General features: G+C 34.8%; 1 protein-coding gene across 3 annotated transcripts in view; it reads right to left on the bottom strand.

The window, feature by feature from the left end:
* GBE1 (1,4-alpha-glucan branching enzyme 1) overlaps positions 1 to 24,597 on the bottom strand; it is a 170,614-nt gene that overhangs the window by 9,691 nt on the left and 136,326 nt on the right. For all 3 annotated transcript variants that reach the window (XM_072025735.1, XM_072025738.1, XM_072025740.1), the window contains exons 13-15: positions 16,938 to 17,122; positions 15,722 to 15,850; positions 1,565 to 1,684 (exon numbers count right to left, since the gene is read on the bottom strand). In XM_072025735.1, coding sequence (XP_071881836.1) covers positions 1,565 to 1,684; positions 15,722 to 15,850; positions 16,938 to 17,122 — 434 coding nt within the window. The remainder of the gene's footprint in view (positions 1 to 1,564; positions 1,685 to 15,721; positions 15,851 to 16,937; positions 17,123 to 24,597) is intronic.

Raw genomic sequence — 24,597 nt, 5'->3', positions numbered from 1 at the left:
AAATCACATCTTCATATTGTTGCATTTTTTCTCTCTTGAATGACTTGCACTCATCATCTAAAAGTCCAAATGTGAAATATACATTCTAGATTAGTTAATAGCCTTGCACAAGTTGAGTTAGTGGCAGATAATTAAGATGCTCTCTAATCACTAAAGCAATGTATTTGAATTGGACACAGGAAGCAAGAATTCTGGGAGCATTAATTTGCTTTATAACCTTCAGGAATGAACTCTCAGGGTCTGTTTCTTACTGTGCAAATGAGAATAGATACTTACCCACACTATAAAGGCATTGTCACATACAGACATTAAAAAAATGTTCCCAAGATCCTTTAGGCCAAGCATGATAAAAGCACAAGAATTCTTTTCATGAAATAAAACCACTTTAAAACATGCAAACAAAAGAAATGCCAGTACTCTGAATATAATGAAATAGGGTGAAAGCAAGTGTGAGATAGATTAAAAGCTACAATATTTCTCAGGAATATAGATCTCGTGAGACACATTAAGATGTCACACCAGAAACTGATTTCTCCATTCTGTCATGGAAGAGTGGCACACAGAATCCAGTGCAGAGATCCTCCGTATCTGTAGTCAGTTACAATACAAATGTAATGTATGTACAAGCATTTCTGTGTACAGCTATACCCGTGTATAGAAATGCACACACCCCTTCACACGCATATGTTTTAAATATGAAAATCTAGTCAACAACTTAACTGTTCTCAGAACTTTTTCAGTGAACTCTGCCTTAATTCATGGTCTTTTTGAATCTTAATCTCTGAGTTTGTGAACATACATACCCATGTATGTGTATATGTATACACATATGTAATGAATGGGAAAATAACAAATTCATAAATTGTTAATTGTAGTAAGTAATTAGGATTTCAAGAGTAATGACAAAGGAGTAATTTTGGTTTTGATTAATCACCACCTCAGCTAACAGAAATCATATGCAAGTATATGCCTCCCACTTTACCTGAAGTGATCTGTGGGAAAGTCTTTATTCATTATTTAAGATAGTTTAGGACTGGAAATTCTTGATGGGAATAGAGAAGGTCTGTTCTATGTTGGAAATTTTTTCTGTAAACTGAGGAGAGGAAGTAGCCAGTTGCCAATACATGATTTGCTCTTATTCATGTTTGTGGAGTTAAGCACACGATATTAAGAAAGCGATGCAAAAATTAGTTTCTATGGAGCTCTATTCACAAATAAAGCATGAAGATGGTATTTCTCAGACATGAAAATAAAGGAAATGATTATGTTCAAAATGGCAATTCAAAAGCATGTTAGAAGGTTTTCATGCATATTGTTTGGCAAGGAATGTTGTGTCTGTACTGCAAGAGGGCATGCACATTTAAACGTAATGTCAAAAAAGGAAAGTCAGTTAACTTTATAGGTCATAATAAAATCCTAGCATCACCTCTCCTATATTATCTAAAGGGTGATTTCAGAAAAAAGCACAAACAAAAAGTAACACAGAAATATTCCTAGAATATGCTCCATACTTCTCCAAAGAACTTTAAAAATTGTTCAGATAAAAACATAATGTCTTACTTACCATAAGTGAATTATGTCGATAGTTGTGAGGATATTCTTCAGAGAAATACTCTGTATTGTGGTCCAGCCTTTGATGTCCCCCATATTCTGAAGCATCAGAATCCAGAAGGATTTTATACTTAAGGAAAATTGTTAAGGAACTATGCCAATTTATTGTTACATGGGAAATAAAGCAGAAAAACTGAAGAATTGTTGAAACATATTTCAGCCTACATCAACATATAGGATTTCGCTTTTTTTTTTTGTCTTGTTTTTATTTTTAAATCAACCTAAGAAAAGAGTGGGAAAATATACAGAACCTACAGATACTGTGTGACAGTTTGTCTTGAAATTTTCATCCTAGCATAGTGATTCCTAGTAAAGAAAACACCTTCTCATCTCCTAAAATCTTCAGTGAGAGATAAATTTACAGAATTACAGTGGTAATATACACAGCAATTTGTGTAATGCTCTAGACTAAAAATGCAACACTAAACAAAATGAGTGGCTGATTTGACATAAAATTGTGAACAGCCATAAAAATTACAGTCACTGTTTAACAATCAAAGAATCTGATCAAGTGTCCGTAGGAAAAGTATATACTCTTACAGAAAAAACACCTTACAACTCCAATGAAAGTTTTTCAGAAGAGAGTTTGAGTTATTTTAACACAGAGGAACAAAAGGAAGGTTATTTTTAATAAAAGACCTTGTAAAACAAATGTTCTGACTGCAGTTGCTAAAATGGCATGTTATTTAACATTTTAACAATGAGTAGGACTACCTGCACACATACTTAAAAGGATTCAAACAGATTTAACAAAAAATAAGAGAAAATTTTAAAAGAAGAAAATCAGAAATAAGGTGGAAAATAAAGAAGTAAAGAGCTAATACACAAAAGTATACTTCTTATTTGGGACAACTACAAATTAAATGTTTTATGATTTTCTGGACTTCTCACCAGCAACATTCAAGGTTGTTGGAACACCTCAGCTGTAGATGTTGACTGCACAAGCTATTTAGAACCCTTTAATTTAAGTACCTTTTGATTTCTTGCTTGGGTATCATTAAAACATCTTTTACCATTCTGAAGTTATAACAGAAAGACTCAATCTATCCCACCATGACCAACCAACCAAACAAACAAAACATACAGAGAAGGAAATAAACATTCTATTATCCACAATCTGTTTTCTTAATTTAAAACTATGGAAGAATCTTGTTTTGCTAGGGCTTGTATTTAATCGAATTAGGAAAGAGTAAAGCAGCCCTATTGATTTAAATCTCCAGCAACAAGAAACTGTTCATCTGAAGCACGACGTAAAAAAGATGCCTAAACTAGAAGTGCAAATTTAACCTGTGATTAGAGACTAGAAAATTGCACAGGTTTTGGTGACAGAAGGTAAGAAAAAAGAAATACAGATACAGAAGAGGGAAGAAAACCAAAGCGCTCAGTTAGTTTCTTAACATTAGCCATTCAGTAGTGTCTTCTCCAGAAGTATTTGCAGCAAAGGAGACCAATGTCCATGACTGCCATGTTAGTATTTGATTTCTAGAGGGTAGGTACCAAAGAGAGAAACAGAAAATCGCTGCATTCTCTAATATCATTTTCATGTGAGTGTTTGTTAAAAAAGTATTTTGTTAGAAAAATTATACTTTATTAATCAGCTTTAATACTCAATGTGTGCACTACTCACCTCACCCCCTCACCCCCTTTCATTTTATAAACATGCCCAACATACCATTCATCTGTTACCACGAACAACATACCAAACCAGACTCCAAACTACAGCTCCTAGTTTTCTCTTTGGTACCCTTTCAAATCCAGCATCAGCAAGGGCTGCTACAATTCCACTGCATATTGTATGAACATGAATGTCTCCCTCAAGCATTTCATCCTTTGCTACTGTGATCTACACTATACATTAAATTTAATAATTTATCAATGTTGCTAAAAGCCCTGACATCTCTAATGATTCCTTTAAAACTATTTACATCAAATGCAATTGTTATAGCTATGCTAATTTTGAAACAAATTATCCCATTTCCTTAATCCAGGCTATAAAAGTATGTCTAGCAATGCTCTATAGCAATCACTGCCTCTCCACTCCTCACAACATAGATGATTTGGCATAAATACTGCTAACTAGATCCTGAATAATGGGGTCAAAAGCATCCTAAGATCTCCACAAATTAGATATTTCTCAGGGAAAAAGACTTTGTTTGGTAAACAAGCCCATTTGCCTTCCAACTTAAACCTCACAGAAAAGCTACATTTCAAATTTCAGAATTTTACAAGCATTTAAGTTTACCATCATGAAAACATTAAAAAACAGTTATGCATTTTAATTAAGCACATAATAGAGGTATTTTCTTTTGCAGTGGGGCCTCTCTTGTTTCAGCAGCAGAGTGTTGGATACACTAGCCTGTACCCTGACTGAAAAAAGACTGATTTCTGTTCAGTTTGATGCTGATTTTAAATTTCCTTACAGCTACAGTAAAGGAGAGCAGCAAAAGAAATGAACTCTTGTACAGATAGAGTTGGAAGTGGAATGTGTGTCATTATTAACCACATTAATTACTGAGTTACTATGCTTTTATGGTATTTTAAAAAATATATATTTTAACACAAATTTCTAATTTAATCTTATGTATGCTTAATGACACATAAAATACTACTAAGTAAATGAAAACCATAAAATAATTTGTATTTTGTTCCTCAAGCTTTAGTGTTGAAAAAAAGAATCCCAGTATTATTTGTGGGTGTGATAGACCTGCATAATTAGGAGCTTTGCCAAACAGCAGATAGGAATTTCTACCAACTAATTTCGAAATTATTTAAGGCTTACTGAGTATTTGTAAAGAATCAGTCCTCTATATGGTCTGGTTTGATTGACATAATTTTATTTGAATGTGTTTGATCCATGACAGATATCTAAGTGCAGGTCCTCTGTATTACATACAACTCCTATTACACAGATTATCTAACTTGATGGGTATCCTGTCATGTAGGAAGTTCAGACATGACTGAGCAAAACTGGAAACAGAGGAAGGATAACCAAACGTGTATGAAAAGACTGTCATCCTGTTACACATCCACATTTTATAATGTTTTCAAATCTAGGACTAGACACCATTATAGTTTAAATTTTATTGTACAGTTAAATGTTTAATCACCCATACCTCTGTTTCTCTGGTGTTCTCCAGCCATGCACATTGAGCATGTGTGTTTACATACACATTTATTTTCTTTTCAACTCATATGTAAACCAGTCAGGTGTAAACTTCACCTGTATGGTGAAGTATGTTTCACCATACTTCTCAATATATAAAAATACCTAGTAAAGATTTCATTTTTATCCCTTGCTACCATTTCTTGGCTAAAAGCAAAAGGATATGGTTCTAGAAATACAGATTGGACAAAGCTGAAGTACAGATCAAAAAGGATCAAAAACTGTGCTGAAACACTTACTTTATATCTGTATATAGAAACTTTCAGAAAGCGAATTGAGGCTAGAAAGAAAGGTATGGACAACAGACATGGGAACACTTTGAAGAAGCTTTTGATCCTTTAAAAAGTTTGGGATCAGCTGGCTGCCCTGAGCCAGTTACAGCGGCAAAAGCTAACACTGACATGACCCCACACCTATTACAGCTGGAAATAACACCCTTACGACAAGATTAAATTTATTCATTCTCATTATATCCACAGAGATTAAAAATTTTACTCAGCCAAGTAAAAGCTAAGGTACACCTGGATGCTTTGTTTGGGAGTGTCCTAAGAAAGTTTTGGGTGGTTTATTTTGTATGTTTGCTTGCATAAAACAAACAACTTTCCCATAAATCCTCTTTCAGTATTTTCTAAGAGAAATAGCTACCGTGTATATACTGTCATAATTGCACACAGCATACAGAAGACCATCTCTTCTCAAGAACACTACATCTCATTAAATAGTTTAACGTACTTACCATTCAAAATATATTAGTGAAAGCTGCACAAAAAGCAAGAGATATTTAGCTAGGACATTTGACACAACATGCGGGATGTTGTGTTCTGCAAGAATGCAGAAAAAAATCCCACTACCCTGCCCCAGAATTCATTGTCATATATTCTTGAAGCAAAAGATCCTCCAGTACTCACAAAAAGAGCAGACCCTCCACATGCAATCTTACATTATGCATTACAGCAAAAATAAGCTTTATAAACATGGAGAAGTGAAGAGAAGAAACAAAATTTCTTAGTGAAAAAGTTTAAAAGTATTATCTGTTTTGACCCAGAACTCTACTCTAAAAACAGAAATTACAAGACGGCTTTCTTCTTTCAAATAGAAATTCATATCATAGTAGATTAAAAGAAAAAAAAAGTTTTCCTCAATCATTAGGAATCCAGTGTAACACTGAAGTGCTGAAAAATTATATTCTTACTCAATCCAGACGGTGAATTAAAGCAGTTATATTAGCATTATTCAAGAAGGACTTACAAAATAGATCCCCAAACGCAGAAAAAATAATCCAAACTTAAAATGAATTAATAAGTTTCCAAATCAACACATCTGCCTATATGCAACAAATAACTTGTTTCAGCAGATACAAATACTGGTGAAAGCAACATGTTTTCAGATTTTACCACTTGCAAAATCATTAAGAAGTGGTCGTGACAAGACAAATATATGCAAATAAATGCTGAGGCTTCCAGTGACTATGATTTTAATATTAAAGGAATGCTAGCAGTATTGGACACTCTAGTGCTCTCCCTCTTCTTAGGCATAAATGAGTTCACATGATTTCCATACACTTTCATGCATATCTATTATCTAATGCCCTTGCCTGAAAAGACAGAAAAATTTTGAGTTATTAAACTAGGATTTACTGAAGTTTTTAATGAGGATGCATTTAGTAACTTCACCATCATCCTTAAGTGTAGCACATGAAAACCAAGGCTGACTCCATCTGATGCTGAGTGTTAAACTGCTTCTTAGTACGGTTAGTTTATTAGCTACACGTACAATGACTGCAGAAGATAAAAACTCTCAACTAAAAGCCTTTAATGAGTTGGAAATATTTTGACAAATCTAGTCCTCAGACTCTGGTAAAATATTTTTGCCCACCTGCAACGAAAATCAAAAGCTACCTTTCAAGTATTGTACCAGCATTCTCTTTTGTCATTTTAGCTACAAGCATACAAGTAGTCTACACCTGAACCAGATTCAACATTGTAATAAATGGATGCTCAAAGGTCAGATTGAATAAACTGGCAGAGATGTGTTGAATGACTCACAGCAGAATTTAAAATCTGAATATACAAGTCTTTCCAACTTTGCTCATTAAAATAAAGTCACTCTAAGTCAACAACGTAGAAGACTACAAATTACTAAGGGGCAACCCTTATGAAGTGTGGATTAGAAACCTATCATTAATGCACCACAACTTCCTTGTACTACTTTCATTTAAACACAAAAATTGCGTACCTTGTTTTGTTTGTTTGTTAGCACTTTTGCAATTCAAAGTTGGAAACTAAATGAGGAAAAATATGAAAAATCACAGATGTAGGTTTCATATTTCAGCTGAAGCCTTCATTGATTTCAACCACTACCAGAAGTTCAAGTGCACCTAAATGCACCATCATCTGAAACTGTTTTTCCTTACTGAGCCATTTTTGTGTTCCTTACGTACCTGAACCTCTGGCTGTACTTAAGATATCGTACTAATTTTCTCTAGGTAAATATGTCTCAGAAGATAAAAGGGAAACCCTCTCTGGTTTCATGAATAAGACATACTATGGCTACTCAGACAGGGTTTTCTCCTCCTGCAGATTTTTATTTTTTTATTTTTTAACCAGTTTAAACAGAATATAAGGCTTGGTACACATGCCTACTTTAGTGAGACAATATTAGAAGCATACACACAACTTGTCCCAAAGACAACAAAAAATACAAAACAAAACGAAAAAATATTTCAGTTTGCTTCCCCCTGACATCTGAATACTCAAGTTGTGTGTCTAAAGGTTGACAATGTGAAATACATAATTTGTCTCAAAAGCTTCATTTGTCTCAAATGAAGAAAAACACCCCCAGATTCAACACAACTCTTTTCAAAGCAATGTGTTTTAACTTAAGATCAGAAAATTCAGAAATCCATCGTAAAGTCTTTTCTTTACTAAACAAGTTCAAATCAGATCCGTTTAAATATTCCACTATTTCAATCTATTTTTAAAGTCAACTCTGAGAGTGCTCTGGCATTATCAAGAGAGTTTGCTTTCCAAATCTATGCAGGCTCCATTTATTTATTTATTTATTCATTCATGTATACTCATCTTTAAGAACTTTGCTGACAGAAATAACAAAGGGTGAAAAGCTGCTATTTAGGAAAGCTACTGCTAAATAGCTGCAAGAGCTCACTTAGGCAAGAAAGGTGACCTCTGCTTACCACAGGAGTTTACAAGCACACATGAGGGTAAGGCACAGTATCATTAAGCCTGTCTGAAGGAGAGAAGATAAGGATTACAAGTCATAGGATGGGATCACCAAACATTCACGTTGGAAGTCAGCTACAGGGTCAGAACAGGTTGTTCTCAGCTTTATCCATAAGGTCTTTAAAATGGTTGCCGTAAATACTGAGCCTGCATAACGTGTTGGGTAAACTGTTCCAACATTTGCTTGACTGTCAGCACTCTCGACAAATTTCTGGTTGGAAGGGCAGCATCTCTGCAACTAGATCTGTAGCTAGTGAAGCTGTAACGTGATTGCACAATTCAGATTTGAGATTCAATTTACTGGAACCACGTAACTTTTTAACATTTAGTCCTTCCCAAGAAGTAAAGATACCTGGGGTAGAGAATGCTGTTCATCATCTGTTTTTCCAAACTATGTATAAAAGTTGTTGGGAAAAGTACTCATATAGAGAAATCATGAGGATGACAATGAAGACGAAACAGGACTGTCATGTACAAAAGTACTAGCTGGTTTGAGAAGTCAAAGGCAATAACAATGAATCAGGGCCAAAGGAAAATATTTACCCTGCAGAAAGCAAGAATAGATAAGCTCTCCTGGCAACAATTTTCATTGCCAAAATGTTACCACTTGAAGTAAAAGAAAATAGCCTGCCAAAAAGTGAAGATCAGAAACAAAATAAGAAGGAAACCCGGGTGCATTAACAGCTGTAGAACTGTAAATCGTTATAATAAAGTTGGATTTTAAAGATACTGAAGACCTGCAATTTCTTGAAGAAATTGATTTTGTAAAAGAAAAGCTATGGGCACAAGCATAATTTATGAATTATTAACTTGCACACAAAATGAGAAATATAGTCACAGAACAATATGGCTGAATAAAGAACTTTTCATTCACCTCAAATCCTAGGAAGAAGTATAAAGAAAACAGAAACCAGATTTTCAAGCTAGGAAGAAATAATACCAAGGTAATAATGAGGAAGTTAAAGGAACAAAATGATATGCTAGTAACATATGTTAAGGAGAACAGGAACTCATTTTTAAATGCACCATGTACACAGAAATGATGAAGAAAAGTGAAGCTTCCAGAAGGACTGTAAAGTGCCTACAGTGTTTAGTTTTTGTTTGTTTTGTTTTGCTTTTAACAGTTCTTGAATTTCAATAGAAAATCAGGAAACTAGCTTAAATAATTTCAAGGTAAAGGGTACCTTGGTTCCTCCTCTCCACACACTCTTAATTTTGGAGAAGACTGAGGTGTCAACCTGCAATTGAGAAAGAGCATATTAGAGAGCTTTTAGATAAATTTTCAAATTAAATTAAGCACCTCGGCCTGATGAACTTCAACTCCAGATATTTAGAGGGTATTTGAAACCACTTAGGAGTTAGCTTATGGCACAGTACTGAAGTGGAGGGGAAAAGTACTGTACCTTTTTGCTTCAACCAAATATGGATACTTTTTGCTTCAACCAAATGTAAATACGGATATATGGATGTATTTAAATCCACATCAGTTGGTAATCATGATGACAAAATGCTGATTTATTTCACTGTCTGCTTATCCTTGTTTACTTGCAATATATCTGATTCATACTGTGCTAATAGGCAAATGAATAGCATACTTTATATCCTCTTTTCATCCCACTGTAGTTTAGGATGTAGGGTCTTCTGACACAACAATCTGTGCCACAACAGAGATGGTGCCACTCACGAGTACCTACTTTCTTGTCTTGGAAGGAAAACAGAATACTTTGTTTTACTGCAGGGAACAGCATTCTTCATTATCAATGCAGGCCATTCTTATGACCCTTAATTTGTTGTTCGTGCCAGTACTTGCACAAACACTTTTCCATTAATGTATTTTGTACATACTAATGATACTTCTGTTATAAATCTATTATTATTTTGCAGATAGCAAAATCTACAGCTGCTTCAAGCACGCTACCGTAAAGTCAAGAAATGGTCCCAGGTGAAGGAAGGAAAGTTCAGCTGGGATAAATGCAAATGCTATACAGGTAGGAATAGGAATTATTTAACTGTGAGGAATAGTGCAAGATGAGAAGAAGTGAACAGTTAGGAAGTACAGAAAAATAACATATGAATTACAAATGGAACATGCCCTGGCACAAACACCACATAGGAACTGAGTTATTCAAGACCATGAATTTGATAAACTGTCAGAACCGTGACTTGTTTTTGGCATTGAGCTTCAAGGAAAGCTAATTCCAGAGAATGGCTGAATAACTTCAAGAGAAAATCAAAAAAGTGACATCAGTGTCACCAAAACAGAAAGGATCTCTCTCTTCCATTAAAAACAGGACCAATAATAAACAGTGCTTCAATTGCTGTAATACATTTCAGTTAGAAAATAAGAATAACATTATAATAGCAGAGACAGTAACATACTGGAATAGATCCTACTACAAAAGTGGCAAAGTTATTTTGAAATTATGGTGGTTAACTTAAATGGAAAACAAATCATAGCTCCTTTCCTCTTCTGCTTCCTTTCAGCCATTTTCCTTCTGAATAGAGGAAAAAAGGTCTTACTGCAGACAGGCCTTGGAATCACCACTAGCCCACAAAAATGTCTAGACAGGATTAAAAAAAAACACAACACAAAACAAAAGCAGAAACTTATAAATGGCTTCCCTGTTAGCATTCAAAATTTTATCTACAATCAGAACTAGAGACAGCTGACCTAGATGTTGATTATTTGTCTATCTCCAAACTGAAGCAAATTAGGCAGAAACAATTTGTTAGCTCAAGCTGCCTGTTTCTTATGAAAAGGCTTCTGAAAGAACATAATTCATGAAGTAGAATTCCAGTATCAGTATAGAAATGTTTTCTTTTTTCCTTTACATAATGAAACTGTATTTTGGAAATAGCATATGCTACCCAGATTAATGGCAATGGAAACCTGTGCCTTTTTCTACACAGATCAAACTTTCTCAAGGTGCATTAGTAGGCTATATTTCTTATTCACACATATTAACCTTAATGTATGAACTATCTTGATGGAATTTGGCATTTGGCTGATTCTAAATTAAGTCCTTTGTCTTCATTTGCTGTGTACACTCCGAATTCTAATAGGTAGGGACAGTTACATAACTGTACTTCAAAGCAGCCTGCAAAGTAGCATCTTCGCCTTCAGCAATCACACTCCAGTGACTCACTCAAGTGACCTTATTTGCTCATTAGAAGCTCTCCGTGCAGGTTGCAAGTGTCAGAGAGCCAGAGTTAACTTTTTTTTTTTTAAAAAAGTATATTTTTACAGCATTTTAATGACAAAATTTGTGATATTTCAGGCCTCAGTTAAGTATTCACGTATCAATGATGACTCTGACTTTGAATATATTCACTGTAAATCTATGCCAACAATAAGTGACTCTTATATTCATTCATTGTAACTTCACAATGCTTTGGATACATTATGCCATATAAAAATGGCAATATTTGTAACGAGGTAACCATTTCTTCCCACTATGAAATCTCCCTACTTGCATTTTAGCAGTTTATGACAACATAAAATGTCAAGACACAGAGATAGGCTAGTAAAAACTCGATATTGCACAGCAGTATGTACAGACTTTTATACTCACATACACAATTAAGGTCTCCATCCCTGAACGTCTCACATTAGGATACATGATCTTAGGAGAACAAGATGTAGACTGAAACAACCCACTTTCAAGGGAAATAAATCAATGGAGAAGACAATTTTATAAAAGAAAAACTGACTCCAAGTTGGCTGTGACTCTTCATAAAGCTGCCTGTTCAGGAAGACCTTCCAAATTAAGCAGGGCCAGAAGTACTGTAAAGTCTACTATTACTCCTCTTAAGAATGTACAACAATGTTTGCTATGCCAACAGCCTACAAATAAGAAACAGCTGAAAGAAGGATGATGTCTTTAATGTGGTAAGAATAGAGGAATGCCTACAAAAACAGAGGTCGGAAAGGCAGGAAGCTCTATATCATTTAATATACCTGATAAGAAATCTGAGAAGCTATATATGGCAACAATGTTATGATATGTACTATTAGAATATATGAAGAAATATGTCAGAAATATGACAAAGTCATTCACTTAATATAGACAAATGTAAAACAAGAGTTACATACACTACTTTGATTAATCCAATCCATGAAACAAACCTAGGTTTGGGTTGATGTAAAGCTCATCACATTTCTCACAATTCCCAGGATCATTCAGACAAACTTTTTAATTAAAACATTTGAACCATTATAGCAGTTACCTCTTAAGCCTTATTCAGTAAATTGCCTCTCAGAGTGTCAAATTCAAAATCCACTGACTTCTTAAAACAAAAACAAAATGGTAGCAATAAACTCATGCTCTTAAGTACTTCTACTTCATGTTTAAGTTCAAAGGGAGAATAAAGAATTGCTTTCAGAAGTGGAGAAGTGGAGAAAAGTTGTCCTGAAAATTTAAGGTCACAAGACAATACTTCTTATTTATAGGATATATATTTTCTTAAAATCTCAGGTTGAATGTTACAAAACTACATACAAAATCCAGAGCTCTAATTGCAGGACAAGAATTAGAAACAAAGCAATTCATTGTTAAAAACACCCCAACTTATTTAAAGAAAAATGATACTAAACATTGGTCTGCTGGATGTTGGCAGGAAAGAAGAAAGGATGCCAAAAGCAAGTAGCAATAGTAGTTAATAATTTTAATCTTTAATTAAATTAATCTTTAAAATCCCAGATACTGGAATGAAGAGAAGGTTCCTGTCTCCAATCAGCAATAGCTCAATCTCAGAGTTCACTCCCCTCATTCATACATTGAACTGCCATAGAATAAACTGACTAGCAGAAAGATTGTTGAGGTGATTGATGTGAAGACTCTATATTTGAGATTCCCAAGTGGAAACACTGAATTATGAGAAGCTCACTGTTTCTCCTCAAATCACAATACAGTAAAAGGGGACAACACTTCCTTAACTAAACGAACAAATGTCTCAGAGGTAGTGGTGTGTGTTTGACAGAAATGTAGTGGCAGCGATAGCACTGAAGACTCTCAGTGCCATATAGATCCACTATTTGATTGGGGTGGGAGGAGTTACTGAGACAAAACAGCTTTAATAAAAGTACCGTGTCTGTAATTGGCAGTTCAATTTTCAGTAGAAAAATTAGCTCAGTAAATGAAAACATTAGTATGTATCTTTATGCTTTAACAAAATTTTTTTATCATTAAACTGTCTATAGTAAATTATGGAAATAAAATTATACTACACACACTTAAAAGACAAGAGTGTACCGAGACTAACATATTAAAATAAATACATGCTTTAAACTGCAAATATGAGACATTATCTGTATGCCTTTTATAACAACATACTTGTTTTGAACACACTTGAGCTGCTGTTAAGTTCTAATATGATTTTCAGTGAATAAGAAAAAGGATCTAAAAAAAATTTGATCATCTACCACTAAGTGAGTAACAAACATTTTCCAGCAAGTTCCAACTTAAATAAAAAAATAAAATAAAATCAATTAGCATTGACTGTGCTGCTGGCCATGATACAGTACAGAAAGCTGTTTCAATGCTCAGAGTGAACTAGCCAAAGACCAAACCAGCTGGGCCTTCAAAACCAGTGAAGAGCAGATCTTGCGATTTGCTTCACAACAGCTACTATAGAGCATTTGCAGCTGAAACAGGAGCAACGCATTCAGGATTCAGAAAAAAAAAAAAAAAACAGTAAATGCCTAAGGAAAAAGATTCTTGTGCTGTAAAACAGATACATGAAATGTTTCTGAAATGACTGAAAAATTTAGAGTACTGGTAAAGAAAAAAAAAAAAAGACTGCTTATATGAAATATTTAGTCAGACTAGTCATAAAAATATTTTCTTAAACATAAAATAAACCAAATAGCTTCAGAAGTGCCTGAGCACAGCTTAGTCCCATCTTCGCTATAAGGGCTAAGGAGTAGAATTTTTGTAAAACTCTGCAGCACATCTACTTACATGCACAAAAATACTGCCTCGGTATTTAATTCACTTAGTACAAAACAGAAAATGAAGCTATGGAAACAGACTTATGTAATAGTTAAATAGAAGCCCGATCAAGACATTTACAGAAGATGTAAAAAAATATACCAAGTTCTTGAAAAGGAGGATTTTTTTTTTTCGGAATATTTCTCAAGAATTTCTGAGAATTGAACCTTAAAAGCATGTTTGACAAAGAAAGGCAGAAAGCAAACGAAAACATGTTTTGGATTACAGCTTCTTCATGAGGGGAGCAGAGGGGCAGGCACTGAGCTCTGCTCTCTGGGGACAGTGACAGGACCTGAGTGAATGGCATGGAGCTGGGACAGGGGAGGGTCAGGCTGGGGGTTCTGCACCCAGAGCAGTCAGGCACTGGGACAGGCTCCCTAGGGCACTGGTCACAGCACTGAGCCTGACAGAATTCAAAAAGGGTTTGGACAACACTCTCAGACACACAGTCTGATTTTTTTATGGTCTTGTGTGGGGCCAGGAGTTGGACTCAATGATCCTTGTGGGTCCCTTCCAACTCAGGATAATCTATGATTCTAATTGCATCTATGTAATACCAGAGCAAGAAAGTCACGTTAATTCTATTATTGTGTGCTGTAGCCATTAAAACTGAACTTACAACTTTTCCATCTGCAGACCTCAAAGCATTTTACACAATGTAGAGGAAGTAAAGCAGCATCCACTTAAACAGGTATACATCTGATGCCGATGACAGTCAAGTGCTGGTGTATCTCACAGCATCAGATTGATATTTTATTAATCCAGATTACTACTCTGCTATACCTTTTCCAGGCACTCCTGTAGGGCCATACAGGCAGCAGAAGAAAGTACTGTAGAAGGTGGGTTTGACCAAATGTTTCTAAACCCTGCTACGTTTCAGAGCTCAGCAGGTAAATACAGCACTGTTCAGAAGTTAGAGTAATAGTGTGCCACATCACACTAAAGCAACTGCAATATGGCAAAAGTTTGCTGAATCTACCAATAAATAAAAAGAAAGTAGGCCAAAAGTTACGAGCTGCAGTGATTTAAACCGGCACAGCAAGACTAACTAAAGTTTGTTTGTGAACACACTTAAACTTAATTTGGGAAAACTAAATTCCTCTAGCAAGTTAATGTTACTTTTTTTTTTTTTTTTTTTAAATCTCCCTCGATGCTAAGGATTTGGACAAAAAAGTAAAACTAGCCAATTATTCAAGAGTAATCATTTACTGCTTCTCAGCTGAGCTATGAACACATTCTCAGTCTACCCAGTTATAAAACAAAAATTGTACAACCTTCATGGAAGTTTAAATTAATACATTTTCCTGTGTGACTCTGTGCACAGACTCATCTTACTGTGGTCAGTTTCTCTTGCTTATTTAAAATGCAGAAGTTTCTCAATTCTTGTGTCACAATATTATTTATATAAGAGAGAGAGAGAGAGAGAAAGAAGGGCAAAAAGAGAAAAAGGGCAAAAAAAAGAAAAGAAAAAATCAAAGGGAGACTCTCAAATGTAGTCTTTAAATCTCTATTTTTACTTGTGTTCTACAAAATGATCTCATGAAGAAAACAAATTTGTAATCGTTATTTTTGCAGTAAAGCAAGCATTAAAGACTGTACCAATGACAAATAAGTGTTTTCGTACCTTGTAACTAGTTTGCATTCATACTAGAAAATTAGTTTTTAAGTAACTAAGTACATTTCTCTGTACAAATGAAACAGTAAAGAAAAGGATATTTTCCTGGAATTTCAACACCTACTCTGTAGTCTGTATAACTTTGGTATGGGTGGAAGTTGAAAATAAAAAGAAGACCTGCTCTCTCAAATGCAATGACCTTATTGGATTCATGCTTTTCACTCACAAAGGCCTAGGAAGGAAAAAAGAATAATCCCATTACTATGTAGTATTTAATTTCTAATTGAGTTACGGAAAATAAGAAAAACACTGCTGCAATCCATCATTTCAAGTAAAATTATACAAGATTCAAGCAGTATAGATGTGAGCATTACCATGCAAACTAATTGTAGTGCCTATGTAATGTAATAGAAAACTTCTGGTCACTAAACTGCAGCTTAGTTTTTAAAAGAGAATTTAAAGAGGCAGAAGTACGCAAGGTATATAGAGCAACTGAAAAAATCTTGCTCAGCAAAGATTAATAACATGGTCTTTTTATCACACTTTTATTTAGCAAAAAATTGATTTCTTTTATTAAATTTTCCATCTATTTGTTATGACAATCAGCATCGCTTCTGCTAGTAATTTAGAAAATGAGGCAGTATGTTTTTTTTTGTTTTTTTTTTTTTTTAATGTGTGAGAAATTGCTTTGAAAAGCCACATTGAAATGGTGGACATATACCACCTTTGCTCTATTAGCTAACGCCATTAATAACTAGAAGCATATTTAAAAAAATCTTCAAAGTGGATTATAACTAATATGAAATAATTTTAACACTGAGAAATGATAATTGAGTTGCTATAATAAAAAATACAGTGCTATGTTTATGTAAAACAGAAAATGCAAAAGTGACATGCTGAAAACTAGGAGACTATAACTTACACTATACTCTATGTAAAGCATTTTCTCAGTAACAAAATAATTATTTATGTAAAATTAAATTGTCACAACAATTTACACTTCTCCAAAGCAATCCCTGGATTGGATTACACACTATTTTATAGTTTATTTTTTCCCATCTGCACATACTAAATAAAAATAGCAAAAATAATAGGAAAAGAGCTTGCTAGGAAACTAAAAGGAGGCTGTTTCAGATTGCCATTATCCGTGGAAGATATTCCAGTGACATGTTTTGACAACTTCAAATATATAGTGGGCATTACACAGTGCATAATAAAGTGCTGTTTAAAATTTCTGCATGTAAATTCTGTATTGTTGTTATTCTGAGCACGTACACAACTAGTGACTAAAAACTTATCATTTAGTATATACAGCTTACCGGGGGAGATGCAAGCCAGCCAAATCTTTCCTCCGATTTATTCATATCTCTATCAAATGCATTTAGGAATCTATAGCGAAGAAGATGATCATCAGTAAGATTAAATTGTCTTCTGGCATAGTGATAGCTCTCGTTATTCCCTTTTCTGGGGAAGTCAAGCCATTCAGGATGACCAAATTCATTACCTGCATTTAAAAATATTAAGGAGCTGTAAGGTCATACGCTATAAAAAACAAACAAAAAACCAACAACACAGAAGTAAAATACATTAAAATATATTTCATTTCTACAAGTATTCCAAAGAATACTTTTTCAAATATGAATTGGTCCTTTTAATTGTTAAAGCCATTCTTAGGACTTTCATGCTTGGTTAACAGGTTTGTTTAGCCAATAAAATACGCAGAGCTAAATATCCAAGACTATCTGGGAAGCCTGAGTTGATGAATGGATTTTATCCTCTGTGCTGTTACGGTATCATTAAAAATTTCTCATTTCGGTGCCTTAAAACAAACAAACAAACAAACAAATAGTTCTGTCAAGCAGGATACAAATTTTGGAGTTGCTATAAAACCTAAAAACATCACTGTAACACTGCAAGTCCATTGTTTTGTAGCACTTAACAGAAATTGGCACTATCATTCATACTGTCAACTTCTACAACCACAGAGACTATCTCCCGTTTTATCAACTGAATGACAACAAAAAAAAAAATAAAAATAATCAAAAGATCAGTTGTGCCAACTTTGACCACTTTGTTGATTTTTTATCCAGGGTACAGATACTGTTATCACCACTTCCAGTGGTATAAAAATAACTATTAGGAAAAGTGACTTGAATCACTGTTCCTCACTTTCTAGAAAAATTGAGAAAGACGTTCAAGTAGTGAGCTAGGTAGTATAGAGTGAAGCACAGCGCGTAGGGATGCATTCAGTGTTTGATATTGAAAACAAGTGACTTAAGGGGCTTTGTGCTTCAGGAACCTACCAATATGTATTGGGTCAGCCACCCTGCAAGGGAAGCTTCTTTCCCATACATAATGCTCCATGTCACACACACACCAGACATGCTTTCCAGGACTGGCACAAAGCATGTTTCAGCTCTGGTTTCTTCCACATGCCTAATGGCTCATGTCCCACAGACTGTGTGCAAATGCAGTATTTCCATTTGTTTTTGTCTAGCAGTAATGTTCTGTAAGTCTCACCCCAATTAACTAGCCCCCACAACTAGGCAACAAAACATGCTTCACGTTAAGACATGGAGTAGGCTTATTCAAACTTAGGTCAAACTCCATTAAAAAAGTGCAGGAAAAAAGTTGCCATTTAACCAAGGAAAAAGAAAGCTTGGCTTATGTACAATCTCCGAAGCAAATCTCAGCTGCCAAAGCTAAAAGATTCATGCCAACACTTCATCTGGAATGCAGTATTTTGAAAGACTTTCACGTATGCAAACGTTGTTTTGTTTCATATACCATCATTATTACAGTTTGATGCAAATCCAGGTGAACTTAATGGTTCTTTCTTGTGCTATAACCTGCTGCCTAGTAGACTCCCAGCCACTTTAGACTGTTCATTTTACACAGAATTGACTGAAGTTCAGTACTTTGAAAGTTAGACACATTTCAAAGTCTGTGATAGCTGGTTCACCACAAACTTTTTATGTAGAGCACACAGAATATCTACTCACTGCAAATCAGAGGCAACAAGTGGTGTATCTGGAAACACACAAAACTAATGTGATCAAATATAAAAGGGTTTATATGAAAAATCCTAGTATTTCTACAGGCAGACACTCAACTTTTGGCAATAAACTGCAGTTCTGTGGGCAGACGAAGAACATGGATGCCGAGGGATGGCAAGTGTTGTTTCCTGGATGGATACCCTGCATGTGTAGCCACCATCTGCTGTCTCACACTGCCTGTGTTGCCTGGGAGGCCCCGAGGATATGGTCAGCAGTGACAGCTATGAATTTACATTTTCAAAGTGGTTTTTGTGTATTTCCGTGCTTTTTTTGGGAACAAAGAAGTGAACAAAGAACAAAAAAGAGCAAGCTACATATATATTTAGCAGAATCCTTCACACTGGTACCCATTTTGTAAGCAAGCTGACAAGCTGTAAATTAAATTTCCCATTCAAAAGCTAAACCACTACATTTCATATTCCGCTCAGAACCAGAAGACAAACATAAAAGAATCAGAATCACAGCAGGACAATGAAAATAACCTTGGAATAATGCTGGACTAGCTCTTAAACTGTGCTAACAATACGGTACTGAAAATGAGGAAAAGATATTGCTACAAAACTGACACTATACCTAACCAAATGCAATATTCTCCTAAGAGCTGGGCAAGGTATTACCTTCTTTCATGATCAGTGCACTACTGAAAAGATGGACTACATGAGACAGCTCAGTTAAAGAGAGCAAGAAATATCAGAAAGTCAGAGATAGTATGTATCAAAACAATAGCCAAGAAAATCATAGCTATTCAAGAAAAACATAAAGTTAGTGTTAGGTCAGAGGTTGGACTCGATAATCTTGAGGTCCCTTCCAACCTAGACAATTCTGTGATTCTGTGATAAAAACAGGAGAATAAAGCAATGGAAGATAGTGAATAAGTTACAATAATCTAGCACATCATTTCAATGGAGTATTTCACTCTAAGCAGAGAGTATCTATCATGGTTAGACCATAAAGCAAGTCTGCCACCTCCATTCACTTTCCTTGTTTCCCCACCACAGTTGCTACTGTTTGAGTGCTGTTAGCCTTTTTATTTTGCATAAAACATAAGTACAGCAAAATTAAAAAAGTTATTGTCTTAACTGCTACTATCAGTCATTAAGAAAAAGGGAATTTAACAGTGTAGCAACCTGATAAAAGACGAAATTACTTAGAATTTAGAAAAGAATGTAGGTCTAAACATTTATTGCTTGCACTAACATCTGTTAGTGAGGGCATCTTCTGGACAATGTACTTGTGAGCCCTTTGTATTTGCTGCTTAACTTTAAAAGGTGCTCTTTATTTCTGAGGTAGACTTGAGATAGAGAAATTTAAGTTTGTCAACCTGACAGAAAAAAATTAAATTAGTTCGGGAAAAGGTACAAACATTTAGGATGGCAGCAGGCCTTCTAATTAACTACATAAAGTGCTTCTGCACATGAAAAGCATTGAGTCTACACATCTTTTAACAAGAAACAGATCTCACACTTTTTTTTTAATTGCTTTTTTCCTAGTTTAACTTTACAACGAAAGAAGGGAGGTGCTAGAAAAGGGAAGGTAGGGGAAACTGGATGATGCTAGAGATAGCCAAATGTACCTGTGAAGTACATGTTGCCCCCTTCTCCATGTTCCACTTCTCTCCAATGAGAAGCAGAAGCATTCACTTAATAGCTGTGAAAGCCTCTAAGCACAGAAGTACTATTGGGATTTCTTTTTCCTGTAATTAATTTGGTGTTTGATATAAAGGTCCAAAGTACAGATTGACAAGAAGCCAGCTGCTCCAAATGATGCAAATCAAGACAATGGAACTAATGTGGAGGAGGTAGAGAACAAGGCTGAAATTAACTGAGATTTTGATTAGAGAAACAAAACAAAGACAAATCATTGAAGTGCAATGCATACTAATTTTTATCTATGAATTAATTCAAGTCTGCTATTCCCTACATATCGTGCAACTTTATTGCATACAAGATTTCAAGATCATGGTCCCAACAAAGGAATTAACATTATCACTATAATGAAAATTTACATCACACTTGTTTATTGTGACAGAAATACATTTACACCACAAAGTATTTATGCTGACGAAGATTACTTTGTAGCTGAGCCCAACAGGTCATTAGTTTCCTCCATCTCTCTTCTTCAGACATCTTTACTAACTATTTTCTCTCAAAGAATCAGGATAAACAGAACTGAGGACATCTTTAAAAGATGCAGGCAATGTTAAGAGATATCTGGTATTTTGGTTTGTTTTTTTGAATGAAGTATGACATAAAATACTTTAAGAGCAGTTAAAGCAATAAGCTTATTGATACTTCAGAGGGTAGAAGACTAATCAGGTATTTAAGGTTGAATGAGAATATAAATGATCCAAAATTCTTTAAGATCTTATTTAAAACAGATGAGCTGAAGACTGGACACACTGGGACAGATTCTCAGCTGGTCTACCTTAACACATTTCTACCAAAGTAAGTGGTAAAGTTATGCTAATTTACACAAGCCAGATAATCAGCTCATTTGGGAGTTATAACTGATTTGAATTTAACTTCACTACCTTTTTGAATATTGATGACAATGCAACAATCTACAGAATATAAATAGAATCAATGTAAATAAGATCTAGATAACATTTAATGTAAGATCTAGATAACATTTATCACCACTTCAAAGCATAAACATTTCAAACAACTAATTCTCTTTTTCCCTGAATGTGAAGCTCTTGGATATTATGAAATTCTGATCCTTTGTACTTACTCATGTTTGAACTACATCATCTTCAGACCCTTAAGTAACTAGGCTTAACAACATTCATATTACCTGAACCATACAAGAAGCTCCATAATACATTAGAATTCTAAGAGAATGAGTTTCATTATTAGCATTCATTTAATCTTGCTATCCACATGAAAATATAATCAAGATGATTTCCAAATTGACTCCTGGTGAAATAGCTGGGATAGACAACTTGAAAACCTTTATGTTTTTCAGCATCTAAAACCAGCTTTCAATGACACATTGATTCAGTAAATACTAACAAAATAATTTCAAGCAAACATTATAGTACAGTTCTTGCATTAAACACAACCCAGCGGAAATATCATGTATAAAGTAGTGGTAAAAAGAGACGTATTGGTAGAAGAGTTCTGTGAAAAATGTTTTTCTCTTATCTTCTGAAATGGACTAGAAATCCTTCCAATCTATGAGGAGAAAAATCAGGATAAATATTTTATTTGTTTTGAAACTCAGATCTTCCATATCCAAAGAGATTGTTTTGACCACCGGCTGGATCACTCTTTCTTTCCACCTTTCATCATCTCCATACAAAGTTTCTTAGAAGTGCAGTGTTATGTGCAAACATTTCTTTGAAACACGCATTTCTGAAGGCTCTGAATTGGTATTTTGGTATCTAATTAATATTTTATGTTTAGAATCAAAAAACCTTTCATTAAGTCTGTACAAAGAAACTGTCTACAATCTACAGGATTAATATTCAGGTAGCACAAATGGGGTTCAACTATCTTTTCCTTAATAAATGCTGTGATCTTATTTTTATATTACCTTTAATTATTATAGTAAAGGAGCACATCATCTGATGTTAAAATTACCACGTATTCTAAACACCATGGACAGGAATATTTGTGACATGATGCTGGCCCAATACCACATGCAGGCAAATCTCTAGAACATCAAGTCACAGAGTATTGTAAGGTGGCTAGTGGTCCTGCAGTCACAAATGTGATCCAGGAAATTCGTTTGCCAAGTGGTAACCTACCTGCTGCTGACAAGTAACGTGACAGATTTAAACAGGTTTATGATCGTGCCTGTGCTGTCAATCAAAGTGAAGGGAAGGCAGTGAATAGAACAGGGATCACACTAGACATGGGAGCAAAAACCTGAGTTTCAAATGGGTTTGAGAAAGTAATTCGTAACTTGTATTGCTGAAACAATTAGGATTTATTTGAACTAAATGACAACTATGATATAGGAACGGCAAATATAACTCCAGTAATTAAGATATAGGGATTGATCCAAGAAATTACTAAATGTGCTATAATAATATGTAAGACTTCACAACAGACTTGAGAGACCAAAGGCCTGTAAGGAAATTGAATAAGGTACAGAAAGGACTTCACAGAAGTAGAACATTCTACACTAACTTGACTTTTAATAATGTATCATACTGTCTTAACAAGAGCAATATATTAAACCTAATACTAGAGTGGATCATAGGATAGCACTGGACACAAGTTCATTTAATTAGAAAAAAACAAGGTTAGTATGGAAAAAAGTGATAGTGATCAAGAAACTTCCTGCCAGAGAAATGCCAAAAAATAGTACAGAAATTAGCACTAGACTTTTCTGCAAGACCCCTTGAGTACTTGGCTTAAGAACTGAGATTGGTTTTAATGTGTCATTTATAAACTCTGTAAGGACACTAATGAAATTGTTTTTATGAGACTATAAATACAAAGGAGGATGGGAGTATTACTTAGTAAGAATAGGATACTTGTGAGGTCAGCAGCAGAAGTGCTAAGACACAGTATAAAGGTATCTGCCTAGAGACCACCAAAAGTGACCTGTTCTGGGGACAGCTCTTCCCTTGAGAAAAGCTCACCCCCACCAGAATCTTGTTATCTTCCAGATGAACGTGGCAACTCAGGCTGACTGAAAATGAGCACAAAGGAAGATAAAAGGTAGCAGTCGTTTATTCCTGTTGCAGAATATAATAATAGAAGATGAGAATATTTACTTAGCTTGCTAGTGAGAAATCTATACCGATCATTTTGTTCTTAAACCTCTGCTGCACCACTGCACACAGACACACACCTCAATTATGAATTTTTCTATTGGGATCCTCATCTCCAGCTGAAGAACACTGTCATCGCTGATGTGTGTGTGGATCAACTGGAAATGACTGAAGACATAGGAGAAAGGAGGAGATGCTGAACTTTGCCTGTACTACAGGAACAAAAGAACGTGTCCTCTGGTGTGATGCAGTAAGGAAAAAAAAACAACAGAATTCCTAAAGACACATGAAAGTACTCAGTCCTTAAAATGGTTACTGAACAAGTAACTGAATGATCTTTTTCGTAAAGGAAATGTTAAGGAATTCCAGGTATGTCAGGCTTGTTGCTTCAGGAAGAAATCTTTCAGGTTATCTATGGATGTAGTTTGTTCTTACACCAGAATAACACTGAATACATTTCTATAGCACTAAACAAAGTCCTCCATTATAATTATCTTCTCTACCTTTATAGCTTTTTTTTCTTTAGTACTTCTCAATCTAAACTGTTATCACAGCCAACTGTTTGAAAGCATGGTTTTCAACACTAACAAATAAGACTGGAATGCCATACCTAAATAATACCTAAATAAAAAGTGTCCCTTTATCCGAGCTACCTGTTTTCAACAGTGTCCAAAAGCAGAATATTGAAAACAACTTAAGAATACAAGAAGCTTGAATGGTGATATCTCCTGACACACTGTCAGCCTCTACTCATTTTCAGGAGGAAAAAATCATTTTAAATGGATAGAAGCCAACATGGAGGCCTGTATTAGATTCACATATACAACAGCAACAGGTTGCACTTCCAAATATTATACTACCCATTATACCACCCATTATCTGAATATTAAGGCGTTTAAGTAGTACACATTTTAATTCTGCTTTAAGCCTTTCTGCTCTGATGACCATTGGTAGCAGTGAAATTTTCTGCACAAGACTTTCATAACAAAACAGCTGTATGTTGAGGAATATCAGCTCTTGCAAAACCTTAACTGAGACAAAATATTCTCCATGTCTTCTTTTGAGGCTTTTATATTATATTAAAGAAAATACAAAATACTGGATCACAGAGGAACTGCTTCTGAATTCTATGAGTCTGGGAACAAAACTGGGGTGTCAGAGACTTGTGTGTTATTACTCTGGAGATCCTGTACATGTCCC

The sequence above is a fragment of the Anas platyrhynchos genome, chromosome 1 (genome assembly GCF_047663525.1).
Source record: "Anas platyrhynchos isolate ZD024472 breed Pekin duck chromosome 1, IASCAAS_PekinDuck_T2T, whole genome shotgun sequence".
Classification (NCBI taxonomy): Eukaryota; Metazoa; Chordata; class Aves; order Anseriformes; family Anatidae; genus Anas; species Anas platyrhynchos.
This window is presented reverse-complemented; position numbering and strand designations above follow the sequence as displayed.